The 24,684-nt window shown below is 38.2% G+C and overlaps 1 protein-coding gene across 1 annotated transcript; it reads right to left on the minus strand.

Annotated features, from left to right (window-relative positions):
• Positions 1 to 2,020: 2,020 nt before the first annotated feature.
• On the minus strand, positions 2,021 to 22,810 carry LOC148216051 (vitelline membrane outer layer protein 1-like). The gene is made up of 4 exons (XM_088140893.1): positions 22,715 to 22,810; positions 20,396 to 20,490; positions 16,452 to 16,656; positions 2,021 to 2,239 (listed from the first exon to the last, which is right to left on the minus strand). The coding sequence occupies exons 1-4, from the start codon at positions 22,808 to 22,810 to the stop codon at positions 2,021 to 2,023; spliced, it is 615 nt and encodes a 204-aa protein (XP_087997019.1).
• Between the last annotated feature and the right edge of the window lie 1,874 nt (positions 22,811 to 24,684).

Genomic DNA, 24,684 nt, shown 5'->3' on the forward strand with positions numbered 1-24,684 from the left:
CATCTCCCCAGTGGTGTGATACATTTCTGTTTAAGTCTCAGTAATTATTTCTAAATGTGCATTTCTACCTAAGCAGCTAGGCAGCTCTTGGGCTGTGGGCTACAGATGGTTCCTGTACCTCACTGATACCTCCTAAATCTTTCTGAGAGTGCTGAAATTTGGGCCTGGGTGTGTTTTTTGCATTTTTGTAGGGTTGGGAGAGTTTTAAGGAGCAAAATGCAGAAGCTTAAGGTACACATTTTGATCCTTAAGGCTCCCCTCACATCAGAGCCATTTTTCCCATTTGAGAGTCAAAATTAATGCTTTGAAACTCCCTGGAAAAAAAAGTAAAATCTTTTAGCTCAGCTCAGTTTAATGACATAATCAGCAATAACCTCTATAGCCTCTAGGACAGAGACAGGGAGAAAAAAAGATGTCTAAATTGAAGCTGCTTTGAATTATCCATTGGTATATCCTTTAAATTACTTTTAATCCTTTAAGTAACCCTTCAAATGTTCCATCAAATTAACCCTTAGTCCTGTGTGAACAGGAATTCAAGTTCTTACAGACAGAATAGAGAACCATCCCTCATCATCAAAGCACAATTCCCAATTTATTATTGCATGTATTTATTTTTATAATGTTGTTTTACCTAAGGAACCCCAGAGAATGTACAGAAGAACAATAAAACAATATCGCCTGTGCTAAATGTACAATAAAATGCAAGGGCTCATTTCACAGGAAAGGTCCTATAAAGTTCTTGTCCTACAAAAGAGAGCATGAAGCACACATTGTTTCAAGTAAGGCAGCATGAGACCCACTGTATTGCTTTTGGGAGAGAGTTTCAAAATAATGATACTACCATTGAGAAGGCCCTACCTCTCCTCTTGGTCACTACCCAGTGATCTGCATCTACTACTAAAATCACAAGTAGGGTCTGTCCAACTGACTGAAGAATGAAATTAAAGCTATTAAATGATTGGCATCCGTTGGTTCATTTATTAAAAGTATTTTTCATGTTTCCACTGGTACTTTTTAAAGATTAGAATTGTGATCCTATCAATAACTACCTGGAAATAAGTCCAATTGTATAAGGATCCAGCAATTATTTATTGCTAGATCCTTATACAATTGCATTCTCAAGACTGACAAGCTGTTATTTTTTAAGGCAGAAGAAGGCCATATGGTGCCTCTGGCCATCAATATACCCAACAGACAAGTTGCTTAGGAGCCAAGAAACTCCCTGACTACCTGATTTTAAAGAAAGAGATTGTACACCTTCAACCAAGCAACATGCAAGCTACTCTCATCATCCTTATCTACAAAAATGCCTCTGGTCCCCAAATAGACCCACAGGCATTTTAAGAAAATAAAAATAATGGGCAGTTTAGTGCTTTCGTTAGAATTATGACCATCTGCCCAGGAAAAAAAAATGCCCACTATAAGCTGAGAAGGCTTCCCTGGTGATGGAGGTTTAGAGAGCCTCTTGCCAGTCTGCATGGTGAATAAGCAAGGATGCCAAGGTTCCCTTGTGTGAGAACACCCATAATATGGTCTTAACAAATGTACTCCGGTGCTCCAAAAGGTTTCCTTCCCCTATTTTAGGTGCCAACTAAAAATCCCATGGTCACTTTCACTGTGCACTGCAATCCAAAGGCACTTATTTTATGGAAGCAAAATAGGAAAAGCACAGCAGATCTTCACTGGAGAATTCTTGGCCCAGTCACTATTTACTGAACAAAGCAGGCTCCCACATAAAATGTTACTGGTTTTTCATGTTGGGGAGTAGGATGCAAGAGTAGATAAGTCTTCAGTCTTATACAGCTGAAAGCTTAACTTCTGAGCTCTATCAACAAGATTCATTTCCTTTTTATATGCTTTTATTTATTTATTTATTTATTTATTTATTTATTTATTTTTGCCCTCCAATCCAGAAATATGGCTCACAGTGTTTTTGGTTCCACATTTAATTATGGCTAATGTATACTTCAACAAACCATCCAAATGCAGGTTACTTCTTGGGATGCAACTCACTTCTAGTTCAATCACAGTAGAAGAACTTCACATCATTCAGGGCTCTGTCATCAGCGGTACCCTGGTTATCTTCAACCTTTGTCTGGAGTCCACACATGGTGCCAACAGAGCAGCTGTTACTCCATTCTCCATAAGTACCATGTTCATAGATATCACCTTTCAGAATAGTCCCATCATCACAGTAGAACCTGATATTGTCAGCTGCGGTATCATCAAAAAAGATCCTCTGGTATGGTTGTACATTTAGAGAAAAGGCAATCAGGTTACCATTTGAGCAATAATAAGTCTTTGTCCCATGTCCCTACCTGCCAAAGAAAATAATGGGTGTAACAAACTGCCAAAATTGTAAGAAAGAGACATACAAATGGAATTAGAAGAAAGAAATATATAAATCATCATCTTATTTCTACATCCTGTGGCCGGTAATATTTGTAGGAGGTACTGATGTCCAAGATATCATTTCTCGTTTATATGTTAAGGGGAAAAATCATATGACTACTGAATATAAAATTTACCAACATCAAACTTATATTTTAAAATTATGTCTAAGGATTAGAAGCTAAGGTAGCTTCCCCCTCTTTCCCAGTTGGTAATGATATGAAAAAAAACTGTGCCAGATCAGTCTAAAAGCCTGTTTAGCCCAACATTCAAATGGGAAATTTACAAGCAAGGGGACATGAATGGGATTGCACCCTTCATGTTCCCTTGCGTTTGGTAACACAAGATAAATTGCCTTCTGTACATGTGGATAGGTCAGTGTTTCTCAACCTTCGTAACTTGAAGATGTGTGAACTCCAACTGCCAGAATACCTCAGCCAGCGTGGGGAGTTGGCTGGGAGTCGAAGTCCACACATCTTCAAGTTGCCACGGTTGAGAAACACTGGGCCAGATATATCCAACTGAATTAGTATCACCAGTTACAATGTATTCTCCCAGAGGTTCTATCTGACTAGTAACCCTTTCTTTTTTCCAGTGATGTTCTAATCATTTTGTTTGCACCGGTCATTTCTTCTTTCAGCTAATAGGCCTAGTTTCCAGTCTTCAAATAAAGGAAGTCCTATGTTAAAATCTATAACAAGCCTAGCTAAAAGAGGATAGCATTTTTGCTGATTTGGTGAGGAATACTGCAATGCCACTACTAAAATATGTCTTTTAAATAGAAAGTTTCTAGGTGTAATCCCTATGAATTTAGATAATGCTTTGGAATCAAGCCATTGAGATAGTGCGTTCTGAGACCTTTCAATCAAGCTAAAGACATGTGGGTTGGTTTGTGAAATGTATTTGCTAGGCAACTAATCTGAACAGTTTAGATTACTGAGTTCAGTAATAAAATTTACAAGCAATATAGCCAACAATGAGAATATAATTTCCTCCTGCACTGAGGAACAACCAATTACTAATCAACAAACACATCCAACCACAAAGGGTCACTGAAAAACCCAAGCTGTTATTGCTTTTCAAAAACCCAAGAGAGTGAGGACCAATCTGATCTCAGAGATAATGATGTTATAGGGAAAGGCAAGTGGTGAACCAGAAGGCTTTCTCCATAGTCCCTGCAGATGACACTCCCAATCCTTCCCTTCTTGATCTTAGCAGACAGGCAGAAGCCACTGGTTGTAGGTAGACACAAGTACCCGGGCCTTGAGCCATGTAGGGCTTTAAAGGTGACAGGCACCATCTTGAATCGTTCCTGCAAGCCAACTGATAACCAGCACTCCTCTCAAAGTAGTAGTGTTACATGGACAAGCAGATTGGTGCCCAAAACTATTCCAGTTGCTGCATTCTAGAGTAGCTTCCAGGTAGTTTTCACAGAATGAGTTAGTTTCATATATTATTTTCCTGTTAAATCTAGATCTGCATTTTTCTTTTCACATAAGGGAAGACTTTGGATCAGTTGTCAGAGCTGTATAGTAGTATATCTTACAATGTTTTATTTTATTTAAGGCTACCCAACTTATGACAACTTTGGACAGTAATTTTGTTGATGAGCATTCCTATTTCAGGAAGAATTGGTCTTAGAGTGAAATGCAAAACTTCCCCTTTTGGTTATTGTGAAGTCAATCATAGTTAATCCCCTAAACCTTCTTGTACTTTATGAAAAAGAAAGTTGGTAACAAGAGAAGTCAGGAATTTCCTGGAAGGACTCTGGTTAGCAGAATTTATCTTCCAACAAACGTTAGAGCAATTAAGTTCCCCATCGCTATTCAGGTGTCTTTGAAATTTCTGACCTGAACGATCTCCTTGGTTGGAGCAGGCAATAGTGGATACTATTATTTATACTTTTGCTTATTTTAACCCATATGCCTATATCATATCATATCATATCATATCATATCATATCATATCATATCATATCATATCATATATCATATCATATCATGTCACCAAATACTTTGATTTTTTTAAACGGGTGTAATGCTTTTAAAATATAGAACAAGTCCTCCTTCCTCTCTGTTGCTTCTGATCCAAGGCATACATTTTAGCTTCTGTTATTACAGGTTTGAGTAATTTCAAGGGTTTTCTGGAATATTTGAATATTTTAACTATCATTTTCTATTTATTTTTTACTAAATTCATAGAGACAGTCAAATGTGTTGCAGTCAAATAAATATTACAATTTCTAGCACACCTGGAAGTTTTGATTGTCACGAAAAAAGAAAGATGCTGAGGAACTGGAAAGAATGCAGAGAAGAGCAACATAGATGGTGAGGGGCTTGAGAGCTAAATCCTATGAAGAACGGTTAAAGCAACTGACTATGCTTTGCCTGAAGAAGATAATACTTTGGGAAGATGTTATGACAGTCTTTCAATATTTGAAGGGCTGCCACAAGGAAGAGAATGTGGATTTATTTTCCATAGTTCTTAAGAGTAGGTCAAGAAACAATGAGTGCGGACAACCAAACTTGAAATAAGGAAGAATTTCCTGACTGTGAGAACTATTAAGCAGTGCAACAGCCTGTCTCCTAGAATAGTGGGTGCTCCATCAGTGGAGGTTTTCAAGCAAAGTTGGAAACATTTGTCTGGGATTGTCTGATGATTCCTGCCCTAGGGAGAGGGTTGCATTAGAAGATCTCCAGAGTCCCTTCCAACCCTATAATTCTATGATTTCTTCCAATAATAATTGCCTTTGGGGTTTAATGCTGTCACCCATTTTTGTAGAGGATTTTGCCCTTGAGTTTCTAGTTTGTTTGACAAAAGTATGATTCCATTCACATATATGTCTTCCTTTATGACTTGTATCCACACACTAATGAAGCCCAATTTTACATCATCACCTTGGGCCAACCAAGCAAGGCCATCAAAGTACAGTCCAGGTGCCTGGAGGCTGTTAAGATTTGGATTGGGAACAGCAGGTTGACATTTAATCCCAGCACAAAATAGTAGCTCTGGGTTCATAAACCATCTGATTCTGGGAGATACCATTTTTAGTCCTAGGGCGGGTCATATTCCCCCATACAGAACTCATAACTTAGGAGTCAAGCTGGCAGCTGTGACCAAGAGGGCCTTTTCATAATTCCATCTTGTGTAGAGTTATGACTCCTCCTGGAAAGGGAACCTTTACTCATGGTCACTCATGTTTTAGTCACCTCTTGATTGGATCATTCCAATATATGCTATATTGAAGAACGTTTGGAAGCTACAGCTAGCCCAGAATTTGGACACTTAAATATTTATGGGTGTCCTGTTCTAAATCAAACAACCACTTAGGAGAAATTTGAACATAAGCTCCAGGAGAAATTCAGGAGAGGTGAGACCTTGACTAGTAGCCAGGACACAAAGTTGGCAGTACCAATGTGAATTAAGGCTGAAAGTTCAGGGATGTAGAAACAGTGGTCCACAGAGTTCAGTCCAGAATGATAAGAGACAAGAGACAGAGCTGGATGGACAGCCAATGACACAGAGATCTAGCAAAATTGGACAAGGCAGCAGCAGAGAAACAAGAATGGTTAGCGTCAGTCTAAAATTCAAGCACCAGAGAGTTCTAAAAGCCAGTCCATGTCATAAAGCCTAGAGTCTGAGGACAAAGCAAGGCTATAGGAATGCAACTGCTCCTATGTCAGCTATGGACATGGCTCAGTTAGGGATGATGTTGTCCTTGCTTCTTGAGTAGCTGAGTAGATTGCCTTTGCTCTGTCCTTCAGAGTTGTCAGTACATCCTGGTGCTAGGTATCCTGCCAAGATCTGGCCCTCATTATCTGAGTCTGCCCCTACCTACTCAGGTTCATTGTCTTACTGGTCTGTTTCAGGTTCGTACATTGATGACCTGCCAGCTTGCAAAGCTGACCACTTATCAGATCAGGGTCTCTTGGGTCATAAGAGTCAGAGTACACCATAACAATGAGCATTCCTGTGCCTATGTAACTCCTTTACTTCAAGAGTTGCACTGGCTATCAGTTGGTTTCAATTCAAAGTGCTAGTTGCCATCTTCAAAGCCTTTCACAGTCTAGGGCCTGGATATCTCCCAGTAACATCTGCCTACAGGAGAAATTCAGGAGAGGTGAGACCTTGACTAGTAGCCAGGGCACAAAGTTGGCAGTACCAATGTGAGGTGAGGCTGAAAGGTTGGATAAGGTAGGGTCACTCCAGGTCCCTTCTCTCAGGGACTGACATCTGCAGAGACCTTGGAAAAATATTTTTTGACTTATAGCCCCTCTTTGTTAGAATAGCTTGTCCCCAGACATCAGAATGTCCCTTCCTTCCTGGCCTTCAGAAAATCCAGTAGAACATGGCAAAGTCTATGACTCCTTGTTTTAATTTCTGGTCCATTGTGTGTTGTATTTCTGGTTTTCTAGATATTTTTTTATATTTCCCCTTTTTCTCCTATTGATTTGGCCTATGATTATTATTTAATTTTGTTTTTAATCTGAATTTATGAAGATGAGGAACTGTATACTGCTCAGCTTTGATTAGAAGGGCTTATAAGCCTTCTAAATTAACGAATAAAAACTATATCTTACTGGTTATCCTTATTACATCTGGTTTCTGACATAAGCATTTCAACTGTCTTATTTTTTCTTGCAGGCATCATAATACATGGTGTTTCTCTCTAAATATTTTTTTTCCTGAGGCCCTTTGACCTTTTTTAGTAGATTTATGTTTTATAGTATGGTTGCTTCAATTTTCCCTAGTGGAGCAATCAAAAACAATTTCTCTGCCATTCTCTGAGAATTATTAAACTCATACAAAAACTCATCATCCCTTTTCTTCATAGTTCATTTAAAATAGATATCTTTTTTACATTAAGCACCAAAAATCTAGTTCCATTCTAATCTAAAGAGAGCCTCTCCAGCACATATTATTAAATTGGTTTTCTTAATATACCATCCTATAACCTTTTGTGAAATAACAGGATAAAATCCATATTACAATAACTGGCTCTGTAACTCTGGGTCCCATCAACTGAGAATGGGAACTGGCAGAAAATCTGCCAAGTCCAGAGACAATGGAAAACTAAGAAGTCAATCTTGATCCTTCTAAGAGGCTGACAGGGTAACCAAAAACATGTTTAGTAGCATGTTTGAAGCTTTGCAACCAATCTTAATTCCACAAGTGAGAAGATGGATACTGCTAAAAGGGAAAAGTAGGCAGGAAGGGGGGAGAGGGTACTCTGAGTAATGAGTGGCCCAAAGGAGCAGTAATTTATTTTCAAGGTCTTTTAGAACCAAGGAGTAGGGTGAAGATTTCCTTATCTCTCAATACTCTCCAAACAACAAAGCCAAAGGAAGAAGGAACCCACGGTCCAATTTTTGATTCAGCCTTAATGTTATCTGAGCAATAAAGTCGGATGCCATTTAAGGCTATATCACCCGCCAGCAATTTGTGACCATAAAATTCTTGAACCTGGAGTAGGAAAGATATAAGCAGTCACACCCCTTCATGGATCACTGCCGTGTCATGGCGAAGGGGCTTGTGTAACTCAATGAAGCCATGAGCTATGCCATGCCGGGCCATCCAAGACAGACAGGTCATGGCAGAGAGTTCTGACAAAACGTGATCCACTGGAGAAGGAAATGGCAACCCATTCCAGTATCCTTGCCAAGAAAACCCCATGCACATTATCAAAAGGCTAAAAGATATGATGCCAGAAGATGAGCCCCTCAGATCAAAAGGTGTCCAATATGCTACTGGGGAAGAGCGGAGGGCAATTCCAAGTAGCTCCAGAAAGAATGAAGTGGCTGGGCCAAAGCCGAAAGGACGCTCAATCATAGATGTATCTGGAAGTGAAAAGAAGGTCCAGTGCTGTAAAGAACAATATTGCATAGGAACCTGGAATGTAAGATCTATGAACCAAGGCAAGCTGGATGTGGTCAAACATGAGATGACAAGACTGAACATCAACCATCTTGGGAATCAGGGAATTAAAATGGATGGGAATGGGTGAATTTAATTCAGGTGACCATTATATCTACTACTGTGGGCAAGAAACCCTTAGAAGAAATGGAGTAGCACTCATAGTCAATAAGAGAGTGGGAAAGGCAGTAATGGGGTACAACTTCAAAAACAACAGAATGATCTCAGTGCGTATCCAAGGCAAACCATTCAACATCACAGTAATCCAGGTCTATGCCCCAACCACTGATACCAAAGAAGCTGAAGTTGACCAGTTCTATGAAGACCTACAACACCTTTTAGAACTAGCACCAAAAAAAGATGTCCTTTTCTTCATAGGGGATTGGAATGCTAAAGTAGGAAGTCAAGGAGTAATCGGAATAACAGGCAAGTTTGGCCTTGGAGCACAAAATGAAGCAGGGCCAAGGCTAATAGAGTTCTGTCAAGAGAACAAGCTGGTCATAGCAAACACCCCTTTCCACAAGAAATGACTCTACACATGGACATCACCAGATGGTCAATACCGAAACCAGATTGATTATGTACTTTGCAGCCAAAGATGGAGAAGCTCTATACAGTTAGTAAAAACAAGACCAAGAGCTGACTGTGGCTCAGATCATGAACTTCTTATTGCAAAATTTAGGCTTAAATTGAAGAACGTAGGGAAAACCACTATGCCACTCAGGTATGACTTAGATCATATTCCTTGTGAGTACACAGTGAAGGTGATTAATAGATTTAGGGAATTAGATTTGGTAGACAGAGTGCCTGAAGAACTATGGATGGAAGTTCATAACATTGTACAGGAGGCAGCAACTAAAACCATCCCAAAGAAAAAGAAATGCAAGAAAGCAAAGTGGCTGTCTGATGAGGCTTCACTAATAGCTGTGGAAAGAAGGAATGCAAAAAGCAAGGGTGAAAGGGAAAGATATAAACAACCAAATGCAGATTTCCAAAGAATAGCAAGGAGAGATAAGAAGGCCGTCTTAAATTAACAATGCAAAGAAATCGAGGAAACACTGGTCTAGGACAAAACACATCAGGCAAGCAGAACATGTTTTTTGAAGGAAAATTTGGAATAAAGAATGGACAATTCTCCCTCATTCCAAATAAAAATGGCATTTTAGTAGTTCTTAAGTAGACCAACAGAAGTGCTTTGATTAACAGACAAGACTGGTTGGGAATTTGAGACAGCTTCATTTTGGGCAACAGCAGCCTCCACAGCTGGCAAATATTGACCTTTCCTGTTTGATAGCAAGTGGACTATCATATATTATATAAATGCACAGTATTTTCTTTGCCAGTTTTAGAATTGCTACACTAAGGTTGGGTTTACCCATGACACTTGGGTTAACACAACATAATTACTGTGTTTACATAACATGCTATGCCTAAACAAATAAGCCATATTAAATTGAATCAAATCACTGTGCTTCAGTCAATGACCAGCTCATCTGTGACATTAAGGGGAAAAAAACTATTCAGTGATAAACTTTTGAGAGGTTCTGGATAATAACATCCAGGACTTTTGAGCATCCATGTGAAGACCTGGGGCTTTAGATTGTGCACATATGCCATAAAGCCAAAAGTTACTTAGAACACAAGGATGTTGGGAATGAATCAATTCATTTTATTCCATCAGGAAGCAATATCTATTTATGTTTGAGGATTTGATCCAATTCATTAGGCATGACCAATGCATCAAAAAGCAAAAAGGTTATCCCCCCCCCCCCGCCCCATTGGAACTTAAAAATTTTTTGCTGGACACAAAACACCCATGGCCAGCATCTAACTCCATCTCAATAGGAAGGTAAATGCTCTGGCTGTGCTGTCCCAATCATGCCTATTAGAATTTTTCTCAAAACAAACTTGCATTTCAGGCCTCTTCAAGAAACTGAAGATGCTTGACTTCCATTCCCAATATTTTGGCTGTCACAACCATGACCTGGTTCTCAACTACAGGTTTTGTTTTGCCCCTGCTCTATCTTGCATTCTAGCAGAAGAAGTTCTACCATGGCCTTTAATAAACTACAAATGCAGAAGTTTAAAAACCAATCAGTTCTGAAACTTCACAATACTTTGCTACAGGGAGCATTTCAGTTACATTTTTGTAAGGACTAAAGACCTGGCTCTGACAGCTTGTGTAGGGTGATAAGAGCTCTAATTGATCTTGGGGGTGGCTGGCACCCTGATGATGCTCCCTGAGCTACTTGCTAATCCCATCATTTCTTGGAATTTATTTATTATTTATTTAAGTCTGTTTTTACATTGTATTTTATTTATCTTCTGTAAACCTCCCAGAGTCAATTTTTAACGAGATGGGCGGTGACAAATTTGATATATAAATAAATAAATATAAATAAAATTTCCTAGATTTCCTTTCCCCTATATTTTGGTACAAATGATTGTAATGATTAAAAGCAGCCATCTCCTAAATGCACTGGTCTGTTAGGGTGAAACTGATGGGCTAGGAAAAGTGGGAGAAATAAGCCTACAAGTGGACATCTTTTGCTTACAGGAAAGGGGGAAAAAAAGGATATGTTGAATCAGGACTTCCAAAGTTCTCTGGGGTGTATCCCCCCCCCCCCCACACCACCATCTAAAATGTTTAGAGGGAAATGCTTTCCAACATTGCTGAATATTTTCCCCCAAATCCCACCCACTCTGTTTTTCACTCAAATACTTCTAGGAAGAATAGCCCAGCTGGATATTATTCATTTGTTTCTTGTCTTGAATTACCTTGTTGATGTCTGGCCAGCCTTGTAATGCTTGTTCTCCTTTCTCTTCTCCCCAAACTCTGCTGTGCCTTGGCCCTCCCAGTGGTGAATTTCCCTCCTGTCAGGTTAAGAGAGACCTGGCATTGTGTACTGAAGGTCAGCACAGGCCAAGGAACAAATAGGAACAGGGCAATGAACTGAAGGAGTTCCTTTCCTGGATCGGCCCCTAACACACCCTACTTTTCAGCAATTGAGTACAGCAGGCCATGGAGAACTTCACTAGAACTACTGTGAAACATCATTTTTAAGGATTATGCCTCAAATTCTGCTTGACCCATCACCAATTTGGGCCAGTAGTCCCTTCCTGAGCACAGAAACCTCTTCCTCCTCCTATGGTAAATTCACACTGCACCCATGTTTTCCAACTTCAGTTCAAAATTGCTGTTTTCCAACTCAAGCCATCCTAAGCTTGTCAGAAAGGATGGCTTCCAGCACTTTGTTCTGTTCTAGTAGCAGCTTCAGCACATCCCCTTTCCTCCAGCAGCTGGTTGCTGCCCCATATTCTCTGCTGATCAGCAGTTGTTGTTTCCTTTATAATCTTGCAGTTGATCCAATGATGGCCTGTTAAGCCAATGAAGTAACCTCAATCCTAGCAATGAAAATACCGTAAGAGAAAAAAGAAAGGGTCTGTGTTAGTGTCAAAGGAGATGGGGGGGGGGGGGTTAAGGGGGATGGGAGGCCTTCAAGGTACAGAAACTAGCAAGCAGGGAACAATTCCTCAAAGGAAAAGGCAGGCCCTGATAGACTGGCTGACACAGGAAGCAGCTCCCAAGGCTATCTTCCCTATATGGATGAGAAGGGCAAGGAACAGGGGAATGACCACTCAAGTCCTGCAGTCACCATAGACCAGACTGACCACCTACCTGGTTCAACCACAACAGTCCAGATTTCTGGAGTTGGAAAATCAAGGAACAGAGTTTTATCTGAAAGGCATTGCAAAGGCCTGAAATTGCACAATATAATGACAATTCGTTTTATTTTCATGGGTTACAGCTCATTTCATAAGATGCAAGTAGCAGTATTCTGGGGGAGGGATTTGTTCATTTGTTTTTTAAATTTCTAGGCCACCTAGGCTGAAATATAAAAACAGTAAGAAATAAAGCCCTAAAAGACTGTCATCTGGAGAGTCGACAGCTGACTCTCTCCCCAACCCATTAAGATAAAAACAGACGTCCCCCCACCCCCATCACCCTAACCCAAGAACTGGGGAAATAGACATGCTTTTAATGCTCTTTTAAAGGTCAATAAGTTGGGGGTCATGCTATTCTAGAGGGCAGGTGCTGCAGCAGAGGAGCCCAGATGTCAAGCATATACATCCACGGTTGGGGGTGCAATGTAACTACACATAGGAATCAGAGGAAAATAACACCAGGACCTCAGACACGGGTCATTACCTTGTTATGCCAGCCATGACAAAACAGGTTTTTCAGTGTAATACTGACTGATAAACTTGTATAATATAACCAGAGTCCTTTGTTTTTAATCCATGGATTAATAAACTAAAAAAATGCTGAATTAATTTCACTGTAATCATAAAAAACATTAACCATTGATTTCTCAACATGCCATATTGGGATATGTTAGAAAGCTTATAGTGGAATTTGCTTACTTATAGAAAGGAGCAAATACTTAACAACATAAAGAAGAGGAACAGTAAGCTAATATGCTGAAGGATTCTGTTATACAAGAAACTGCTAGCAATACCACTGACGATGAACGAAAAAATAAATGATTATTGGAGAAAATACATTCAGTATTGGAGAACATTAAAAATATGGAATAATGTTTTGTTCTGCTAGAGTCAAAGACACAGGTAAGACATGGATCAAACATTTCAAAATACAGGTAACAGTTAAAAAGGAATGCAGGCTCCTATCAAAAAATGAAAACAAATTTGAAACAGAGTCCCAAATGAGAAAGAAATGGGAATTGGTGGTCATATTAATTATTTTCAGCTAAGAAAATGGAGCAGAAACAGCTTCTAGAGTCAAATTATGCTTATGCCTGAAAGTCTGAGAAACCTATGCATTTCCATGGGAAAATGAATATCCAAGCCAAAGGCTGAGAGAGAACGATCAGGGCCAGTAAAGAGAGGATAGATGTTTCAGGCAAAAGTCCATAAAATAACTTTCTGACTATCTTCACAACGTGATGCTTTCTTTTGAACACCTGTTAATACTGCTTCTGTTGTCCCATTTGTTCATTTCCTATGTCCTAATATCAGGTTACAAGATTAATACCAGTAAGTATGAAATCATTTTTTTAATGGGTCCCCATCTGAAGAAACTCAGATATTGAATCAATTAGATTTTAAAAGCATTAACCAGCATGAATGCTTCTAAAGCATAAAATTATCAGCCAGCCCAAATTATTAAAGCAAGTTACAATTCCTTAATGAGTAGTCTTCAAGTAGATATGTGATCGCAGCCAAAATTGTCATGATAAGCTAGAATTGCTGCTAGTAAGGTAGCGATTTTTCTGAACTCCCCCCCCCCCCATCATATCGCACCTTACTGGCAGATTATAGAGAGGTAAAGAGCTGGAAGAAAATTGCAGTATGCTTCATATGACAGAATGAATTCTGCTCTAAGAAAAGCTTTCTCATTGCCTGCATGGTTCTTATGAGGCACTACAAATTTGAAATGTACTGTATAGTTTTACAAGAACCCAACAGGTATTGATTATTTCTTGAGTGATACTTCATCATTGATTTTTTTGTTATTTTGCTTGTCCTGGACTCTGGAGCAGTAAAGGACAGGACTCTTTGAGACATTGAGTTATTTTAAGGATATCATATCCTGTCCCTCATCCTTCTCAGATTAAGTTCTCAAACTACAGTGCCCAGAATCCTTTGAAGGAACCCAGATCATGAAAACTGGTATAGGTATTATACAGTTCTATGAGTTGGATTTACTCAAAGAGCAGGATTGTTATTGGGTGTTACTCTTGTTTATTTTGGTTGTTCATTTGTTCATTCTTATTTTGTTTTTAATGCCAATGGTAGATTTCTTAAACCTACTTCTGTAACCGTATCATTTTTGCCATTCTATCATGTTTTATAATCTGTCTGGGCAATTTTGCTACAGCCACTTTCTAGATGGTCAACAGTCTCATTTTCTCTTTGCATAATCTACATTTGCTGTTCTTTCCAGTTTTTTGGATTTTCATTTGTATGGCATTAGTTGCTAATGCTTGTCCTTGTCCTGTATGTATGTATCCTTCTGTTTAATTCTTGATGGACCCAATTTGAAGCTGTTTTCAAGTTTTGTTACTCTTCAACTTGCCTTCAATTTTTTAGGTATTGGCCATGCAGAGGTTTCTTTCCAATTTTTCATTCACTGAAAAAATTTGTATGCTGTTTTGTTGCCCTTACAGATTTATATTGCTTGCTTTTATGTAATCATTTTATGTAACCATTTGGACCTCTGATTTCACCTTCCACTGTTTGCTTCACTTGCACCAACCTGTACCACAACCACCAATTTTCTTCAATCTATGTAACTCTTTGACTGTAGTACGTGATAGGTGCCCATAAATTTTCAGGTCTCAAGATAATTTTGCATGTAATTTCAAACCATCCATGTAGAGCAAATATGATTTTTGTTGCTTGCTTGGAAAACTCATAGGTTAATAGCATTTTATTCAAAATTTTTGCTCTATATGTTATAATGAATATGAGATCAGGTGTTCATAAATGTCAGTGGCAATGATTCTTGCTACCAGCTTGAATGTTATACAGGGATGCTTAAAAGTTTGTGAACCCTTTTGAATTTTCAATATTTCTGCATAAATATGACCTAAAGTGTGATCTGTTCTCCAGACAAATCCTAAAACTTGATAAAGATAACCTAAATAAACAAATCAGTTAATACGTTATTACCTATAAAGCCCAATATGGCTTGGTACCAGATTCCCTTATGCAGAATGATTCTGCTCATCCTGCTTGTTCACCCAAAAATGACTGCCTAAAATCCCACCCACATATGAGGTGAAGGGGACATGGCTAGAAGGCACTATGAAATGCACTAGCTACAGACAGATGCTCCTCACCTTCAGGAAACGTTTTAAAACATTTGTTTTTAGATGGACTATTGAAGATTTTTAATGTCCAGTGGCAAAGGAGGGTGGTCATCTGATTTTATTTTACTCCTTACTGGTGTTTGTCATGAATTGTTCTATTGGGGTGATTGCTGTTTTGAGATTTTTCTTTTCACTCTGAGAATCATTTGTTTGGGTCATTTAAAAATGTTAATACATAAATACAAGTTTCCCTCACATTGTGCAAATTCATATTTTGCTAATTCGCTTTCTACAAATCTGTTACTATGCGATTGATCATTTTCATCCAAGAATTTGCTTCATTTTCTGGGGGGGAAATCACCATTATTTGATTTGTGCTTAGAGAGTCATTTGTGCCCAAGATCCTGAAGCATGCCAAGACTTCTTCCCACCAGAGTCACTTGATTATTTTCCTATCAAACCCCTTTTCTGCCCTTACTCATTCATTTACCATTGTGTTGTATGGTTGTTCTAGTTGTACATCCTGTCTCCCGCTTACTTCCATACCTGCAATAGCTACTACTGTTACTATAGGGTCAAAATGGCCATCAACATCTTGTCCAACCCAAAATAGAAAGGAAGAGGAGCTCTCCAACACTAGAACCAAAGTTGGACATATTATGTTACACTAAAATGGTGAAGGATCCTCAGCCTAGGTCAAGTTTTAACCTGGGCAAATCTAGTGTGTGCAACTAACAAAGAATGCCAATAAATTCCATGGTGTCATGATGCATTCCACCTTTGTCTGTCATGATAAACACACATTAAAAATCCAGCTGGAAAAAAGATGGAGGAAATGCTTTAACGTACACAGAACCTGAGACAAAAAAACAAAAAAAATGTAACTTAGTGCTTAATAATAAAGCTCTACAAATGTATGAGCACATAAAAGTATTTTGCTTACAAGTATGACACCATGCCCTCTTTTTTCACTGGTTCAGCACCTCCCTTTAAATGAATTCACTATAGGTGAGGTTCCCAGGGAACATAACCCTAGCGTAATGGAAATACCGGGAGGCTTCAGGAAATGTGATTTTAAAAAGACACATGCAACTTTTCTTTAAGATTCAACTTAGATTTTTTAATTTTCCATATACTTGTATATTACCCAAGTGTAATTCAGTAACATATCAACAAACCTTAGAATACTGATAGCTGTGTGATAAAACATCTAGGACTTACTCACAGCAGAAATCTCCCATCATTAAGCCCCCTGTTATCGTGAAATATATTTTCGTCAGAACACTCAACCTTTGTTTGGATACCACATACGGCACGAGCTCTGCAACAACTGCTCCGTGGACCATAAACACTCCAAGTGTTTGCAGAACCCTCCAGTGTCATCCCATTTTGACAAGTGAACTTAATATTGTTGGCTGCTGTACCATCATTTATTCCTTGAGGGGCTTCCACCCTGAGACTAAAGGGCATTAAATTGCCTGTGGAACATGTGTCAATCTCCGACCAATCTCCAGACCTGTCAAGGAATACAATGTCCAGCAAAGATACAGATAGCTATCCATACAGGCATACGGTCTGCTTCTCTGAACTCCTGTCTGTGAGCACTTTGAAATCTTTGCATACTTAGTCTAATGGTCTGCCAGGGGCTTGTAAACATATTTAATGTAATGAGGATGTGTGCCACATGAAAAGAACTCACACTGCTTTTGTCTGGATCCCAGCAATAGCATTTCATAACAGAGAATGACCTTTCATGAAAAGAATAGTAATATGAGGAAATAATCCCATTTGTAATTATCTTGGCTAAATTAGAATAGCACAATTCATCCAATTAATTAAAAAAGAAAAAAAACATATTTGATCAAAACTTCTTCCCCTCAAATTTGAACTGTACCATATCAAAGACCTTTTCAGCATCCAACAAGATTCCCCCCTCCATTTCAGTTTTTCTGAATATATCTCTAAAAGATGAACTAGTTATCTGTATCTGGGGCTTTCACCCATTCATAACATTAGATTCCCCATCATGGACAATTGAAGATCATATTGCCTGTGGTCTGCATGCCAGGATTGTTATCAAAAGTATTGCATCAACATTTAACAAAGGATTTGGATGACAACGTGCACCATCAGTAGAATCTTTACCAGCCTTCAACATCAAAGTTATAAAACCCTCATTAACAGTGGTCCAAAAACTTCCTTCAAAAAGCATAATAAAAGACAAGCATCCAACAATGTGTGTTCTCGTTATTCATGGTAGTTACATTCTACTGTATAAAATAACCATAAACACTGAATCAGCAAATACTGAACCCTCCACTGGGAATGTGCACATTAGGTGACTCAGATTGATTGAATGTACACATTAGTTACTTGAATTTTTAAATAAATTTTAGCAAATAGGTGAACTCACAATACGGAATCTGCAAATAACAAGAAACGACTGTAGGAGCAATATATATATATATATATATCAATATTTCTTATTTATTTAATAATGGCTGTTATTTCCTGAAGAGATAAAGGTGCAGCTAATTTTTGGGAAAATATATTATTTCAAAAATAGTTCATTTCTTTCTTAGTAACCTTTCACTCAGTTTTATACAGCTGAATATAAAAATAGAAACAAATGCTGGTTTTAGATCAGAGTCTAAATGATAATACTTTCTTGTCGCTGTGTCACTAGAGAGGCCAATAATTTACTTTTTGCTCCCCAGATCTTTGCTTTCTGCAATTCAAGCATAATTAACTGATTCCCAAGTAAAGTACAAAGATGATCAAAACATCTAGTAAAACATCTGGGTGGCCTGTAGTAGGGCCATGGTAATTAATAAATGTTGTATACTTATTAAAGCACGTAATCACTGATATTAAAACATATCTTTCTGGATCGGTTATTTCTTATTCTACTGCAAATGTTGAAAAATTGTGAATCAATATTATTATGTACCTGAACATTTTTAAATTCCTACTGATATATATTTGGCCAACTCATCTTCTAGATAAAATATCATTCTCATATGGAAGGATATGAGTTTTTTTAATGAAGAAAAGTGAACTTTTAACTGTCTTAGAAGGATACCCAAGGACTTTTATGTTCAAGATACTACTAAGTAGGTATAAAATAAAAACTGCACATAAAACCTGTAGGTCAAGGAGAAAAAAAAAGTTTTCATTTCATGACTTAGCCTTCTGAAGAACTAAAAAAAAAAGAACAAGGAAAACTACAAATAGTCTTTAAAAAATTAAAACATCAAATAGAAAAACATAACAAAGAACTTTAAAAATAGATTAAAAGTATAAGGTAAAAACTTAAAAAAGAAAGTTAAAAAAAACTTAGAGGTACTGTAATTCTGGAACAAATGTGGTATAATAAAGTACAGGAACTTTTCCCCAAGTCAAGCTATCTCCCTCCCAAAAAAGATTTTAAAAAAGAGATATTTAAAAAGACTGCTAGCCCTTCATATCAGACCTACAGTGCAAACTTTAGATTAATAAAATTTTCTTCATTTTAGAATCCAGGGACAAACAAAACATCTCTGGAAAAGAAAAATAATGTTTAATTCCCTTTTGTTTTACTACCAAATGTGCTTTATTAAATAGTTTTCATTTCTGAAGTTTGTGGAAAAATAATTGTCTTATTTTCATTCTGCCCCAAATCCCACTTGCCAAGGTAAACTTATAAAATGACTTTGTATTGTAGATCTTAAAAATGTAACAGTCAGACTGGGCTTCTGTACCAAATAGAAACAGAAATTCACATGATAAGCAGTTTCAATTTCCAGTTTGTAATCTTATTGCTGTAAAGAAAAATCTCACATATTAATTTCTCCATGAATACTGCTAAAAGTGACCTTGTTCAGCACTGTATGGAATCCTTAGGAATTATAAATTATTTCTATGAACCAGATTCTGAAAACAGGTCACTTCATCTTGAACACCTTTATTAACTTTTCAATACTATTTTAATATCTGTGGTAGAATTTTCAAGCTGGAGTATTCTTTCTTCATCTGAATCAATGACTAAAGCTTTTAATTCCACCATTTTTTAAAAAGAAAATTAAATAGCTGCTGCTTCTCCACTGAAGTTTTCATCTGCATAAATTTGTTGTTCTGAAAAACTGTAGATCATGAGTGAGAGCTCATGATTTGTGATAAATAAATCAGCATAACTTTCTGGGGGACTAGCTGTTCTTGTGGGTCAGGAATAAATTCAGTTGTTTGCTCTTCTTCAGCTCTGAGAAGCAGTTTAACATTGGAGGATGCAGAAGACGGTGATCCTTGCTTTCTCTGTCTTATTTACTTTGGACTCATAATAGCGCAGGCCAGAAAACACCATGAATAAAAATTTTCTCTATTTTAGTTTTCTCACATCAGTTCTTATTTAATTTTTTGAAATATATTACATATTTCATCAAAATATATTATTTTAGGTCTCAGCAGGTAGCAGCTTCTATTCAACCTTGGGTAATCTCAGAAAAACTGAGCAGGATTAATGATAATTAGTATTTGGATGAGGACTGTGGAAATCCAAGATTAGGGATTTGGGCTAGGCTAAGAGGTCAAAGAAACATTTTGGAAGAAGCTAATGGCAAACTGCTCATAAAACTCACAAATGCAGTTACTAGAGGTCAAGCTTTGCTGGAGAATGTCTATATCTTTTAAAATAGATTTTAAGAATTCTTTTTCAAAGAAAAAAGATATTTGGAGAAATTCCCATAGTTGATAGGTGATATCTTTGCTCTTATTCAGTGATGAGGTGGTCAAGAATATCCTATATTTTACTGTACAATCAACTTGTCTACAATATCTTTGGCTTCCCAACTTTCCATTAAATCCCAAGGAAAAAAATAATAAAAACATCCTCTTATTGGGATTTTTCAGATTAGAAACTATGAATAGCCAAGAAAAGATATGTGACAGAAAACAATACAATATTAGCAGTAATACTGTCCACCACTTTCAGCAGTAAAGAAAGCTCAAAAATACTTCCAAGAGAAATTCAGAATAAATCCTCAAGCACTCTCAGAAAAGGTAGAAAACTGAAAGCCACTTAGGGGGGGAAATTGCAAGGTATATTTTGGCACAGTATTATCTAGAATTGTTTGAATTGTTCTTGGATTCTGAGACAGCTAGACATTTGAAAAATTGAAAAAATTAGCATTTTTCTTTCTTAGAACTAGTTTCATGTAGCATAAAATATTTCTGCCAATCTTACAAAGTCAGACAGGGAGAGAAATCCAAAGAATACTCACGGTCCAGAAGAAGACTCAGCTACATCACCATTTGTACAGTGAATACAGATGCCATTCAAAGATGAATCATCTTCATAACCTTGGGGTGGCTGAACCTAAAACAAAAGAAAAAACAAGACTATGATGAAGCTGATTCTGTGATCTCTACTTCAGTAGGACCCTTGTAAGCAAACTCAGGAGGAGGAATTCAACCTTCTGCTGACCTGTCAAGACATACCCAACCCCACGCTATTTCTTTGTACTCTGCAGGAAGTTAGAGGCCCCAAAATTCCAGTGAAGTATCTGATATCTGAGGTGAGGAAATTGCCAGGCATTTTTATTGTCCTTTCCCACCTGCCCAACACCAAGTCCTGATTTGTGGTGATTTTCTTTTGTTTAAAGTGCAATGAAGTGTAATGCTGTCCTTTGGGGACTGACAAAAAGGTATTAAGATTTTTCAGAACGGTTGTGTCTTTAATCAAAACTAACTCACTTGAAGTTTCCATGTTTATTTTCTCCACTTAAGCACACCATTTTAAAATCAACTGAAACAGTGATCAGAGGAAATACATTATTAAATTTCCTTCCTTTGCCATAAAATGATAATCTGATGTAAAGCAATAAAAAGGGTAATTAAGAGGCAATTACTCAGTAATCTTAATGTTATGCTCAGGAGTTATGCCTCTGCAATTTCACAATTTGCCACCAAATGTTGACAGTATAATTTCTGAAGGCTGCAAAAAAGAAGCTCAGGATCATGTGTAGTCCATGGATCACGAGTTGTCCATCCTGCTCACATAAATAAATGAATAAATGAAGAGAGCAAAATCTCCCTGAGCACAAAATTACTAATTAAGACTGCAGAAAATCTTGGCTAAAGTGAACTGACTAAATGTAACAGAATGATATTGGCCAAGTGAATGGGCATTATAGTATAAAATATTGAGAGCTTTAATGTTGCTTCCAGAGAACAATGAAAAAGCAACGATAATAAGAAAGCAGTGAGTAGTATTCAGTAAATTAGGGCATCTTGAATAGTGTATAGACCTATTGCGGCATTGTGTCTGAATTAGGTACAAAAATGAACAAAGGGAACATAACTGCTTACATCAGGCCAACTACCAATATCCCATACCTCCTTGTGTTGAATGAGGAAATCTGGAGCAGCTTCTCCTCATGGTTACTTAAATGCACATAGAATAGACAGGCTGATTTGGCTAATGCTTGATAGGCGCTCTCTCGCTCTCTCTCTCCCCCTCCTCACCCAGTGGAAGATGCAGTAGATGTTCTGATCAGGTACCTAAATGCTATCAAGGCCTGGATGATGAGAAACAAACTCAGACTCAACACAGATGAAATGTCTGTTAATTCTAAAGCCCACTGATGAGATTGTGCTCCTCCAGAAAAGATGGCTTGTAATCTGTGTGTCCTGGACAACTGCTCGAAGAGTAGGTGGATGTCATGGTCAGGAAGGCCTTTGTCCAGCTTCAGTTAGTGTTCCAGTTGTAACTTTTTCTGGAAGGGGATGCCCTAAAGACAGTTGCTCATGCTTTTGTCATCTTTCAATGAAATTTGTTTTACACAGGGCTGACCTTAGCTGAAACCTTAGCTGATCCAAAATTCAGCAACCCATGTGATGACTGGGCAGTAATAGTAGTGCCACATTACATCACTACTATGGGAGCTACATTGGTTGCTGGTTTGTTTCTGGGTAAAATTCAAAGATGCTGGTTGCTACTTTTAAAGTCCTACATGACTTGGGCCCTAAGTATTTAGAGACCACATTTTCCAGGCCATCAAAAAACACCTGTGGTGAGACAGGGCACAATAGCAGATGTACTCTGTGACAGCTCTGCTCCTTTGGAACAGTTTGCCCTGCCCTCCAAGGCAAGGATGGCACCCATTAACAAGGTCTTCCATAAGCTTGCAAAAAGTCAATTGTTCTAGAAGTTTTTTGGGATTGATTAATATGGCACCGCCAGCACTTAAGTTACTTCTTTGGGTTTTGTGTTAGAATTATTACTGTTATTCTTCTTCTCTGCAATTTGTTTTAATTTTTACTATCTGTATATCGTCTAGAGTCTGTTCAGGTTGAGCCAGTAGATAAATCACATGAATAAACCAAATAAATAAATAAATATACCCTATCTAACAAGCTTGGTTTATCTGCATACAATCTTAGTATTTTATCTGCACGCATACTGGACCCTAGCATATGCTGAGTATCTGTATCTGGCTTTTGCTTTGTTTTGTTTTTTAATTGTTGCCATTGGTACATCTCCCTCTTTTCCTCTCTTTCTCTAAGACCCTTCCTTCTTTCTCTCTTCCTTTGTCAAATACCTGAATGGGGGCTTTGAAAGCAGCAATGAGATTAAGCCAAGAGCTCCATATGGTTCTGTCCCCTGGTGTACAGGTGCATTGAGCTGTTTCTCTCATTTCAGGGGCATCCTGAAAGGAAGGCTAGTCAAAAACATTAAGACAGCTGCCAGTCTCAAGCAAATGAAGCCCACCCATTTTTTACACATGTTGCATGTAGGAAGGGGAACATGGCTTCAGTCACATACCCTCTTGTCTTTCTTGACACATCCTGCAGATGCCTGTTTCACCTGGCATGAAAGGTCCAATAGATTTGTTGGAAGACAAACTGATGAGTGAGAACAAATTCTTAACACTTCCAGTGACTGGAATTTGATCTGCAATGCTAACTAAAATAAAAATAGACTTTGTGTCTGATCTTTTCATTCCTCTAGATATTTGTAGCTAGATATTTCATGTGACTTTCAATCAAAAGCTATTACCTTTTCTTTTCCTGTATCTCTCTCCCTATTTTTTTAATTTCTATCACCTCAAGTTCCATGGTTTGGTTTTCCCAAGCCTATTTGGGGAGAGAAGTTTCAGCAGCCCCCAAAATGGGGGTGTCTTTAGACAGAAAATTGTGAGAGTACCTTAGCATCATGAGGTCTCAGAGAGACAAGACTAGGAGACTTTTACCTTCAGGGAGAATTCATTTGTGTGGTCTTCTATACAGAAAACCTTCTTCCCCCACCTTCCCCAATGTGCTCCATTTGGCACGGTGAGGACTGAGTTATAACTTTGGCATTCTGCATGCCAGAGCCAGCAAGAGAGGATCAGGAACACCGCAGAGCTCAGGGGAAGGTCCATTGTCAGACAATTCTGCATAGATCAACAGAAGAGAAACTGTATAGAAGAATCAGAATCTTAAAAACATATAGCCCAGACATTTTAGCTGAATCTTTATTTTGTAAGTTCAGCCAACCTTCTTCCTACCCACAAATCTTTTTGGCATTTATTCTTCTCTTCCCAGATACCAGTTTCCCCTCTTCCCTCCATCCCATTGTCAATGTTGCTCTCCTTTCATTCCTTACTTTTCTTTCTTTTCCCTCCTAACCTTGCTGGTTTCCCCCTCTTTCTTTCAAACATAGTCTTTGGTCTGTATCCCTTTATCATAGGCTTGTTCTCATCCTCTGCCTCATTGTTTCCCTTCTGCACCTATAATCCGGGGATATGTGACATGACAGCCTTAGACAAAAATGGATGTGAAGACCCTTCTCTGGATGTTACCTCCTGACCTTTTCCAAAAGATCACATAGAACACTGGCAAGCTGCAAACCCTCAACTTATTTTGCTGAATTTATTGACAACTTTGCCTTTGGGCCCTATGAAAATGCCTAGAAATCCTGGAAGGCTCGTTTGCCTTCTGGAAAATGGTTGCTTTGGGATTGGCCATGCCCATATGGCTATCACTTTGTACCAAGGGAAGACTCCCAATGCAGCCATTTTGCAAGTGTGCCCACCATATAGTCTCAACATTCCAAATTGGCCTACCCCCAAAAGATTGCCTGTTGCTACCTTAATGTCTTTCTTTAATTTCTTACTCCATAGCCTTGCTATTTCACACTCTGTATCAGTGTTTCTCAACCTTGGCCACTTGAAGATATGTGGACTTCAACACCCAGAATTCCCCAGCCAGCCTTCTGGGAGTTGAAGTCCACACATCTTCAAGTGGCCAAGGCTGAGAAACACTGCCCTATATACTCTTTGTTCTTGTTCTTTATCCCTGGTTTTTTCTTTGCCTTAATTTCTCAGTCTCTCCTTCCTTTTGAATCATGAAAGGCATCTCTCACTTTTCAGTTCACTCTAATAGAGCAAGAACAGTTATCCAGATTCCACTCTGAGGCAGGCTTTCCACTCTTCAAAACAACCAGGTGTGTATAATTCAGACTTGTTCACAACCCCTGGTCTCTTTCCCCTACTCCCCACAGCTCCCTGTAGCTCCACTTACCATCACA

This window comes from Python bivittatus, unplaced genomic scaffold (genome assembly GCF_059951505.1).
Source record: "Python bivittatus isolate LINGU-HERP-01145 unplaced genomic scaffold, Pbiv_v1 ctg000340_np1212, whole genome shotgun sequence".
NCBI lineage: Eukaryota > Metazoa > Chordata > Lepidosauria > Squamata > Pythonidae > Python > Python bivittatus.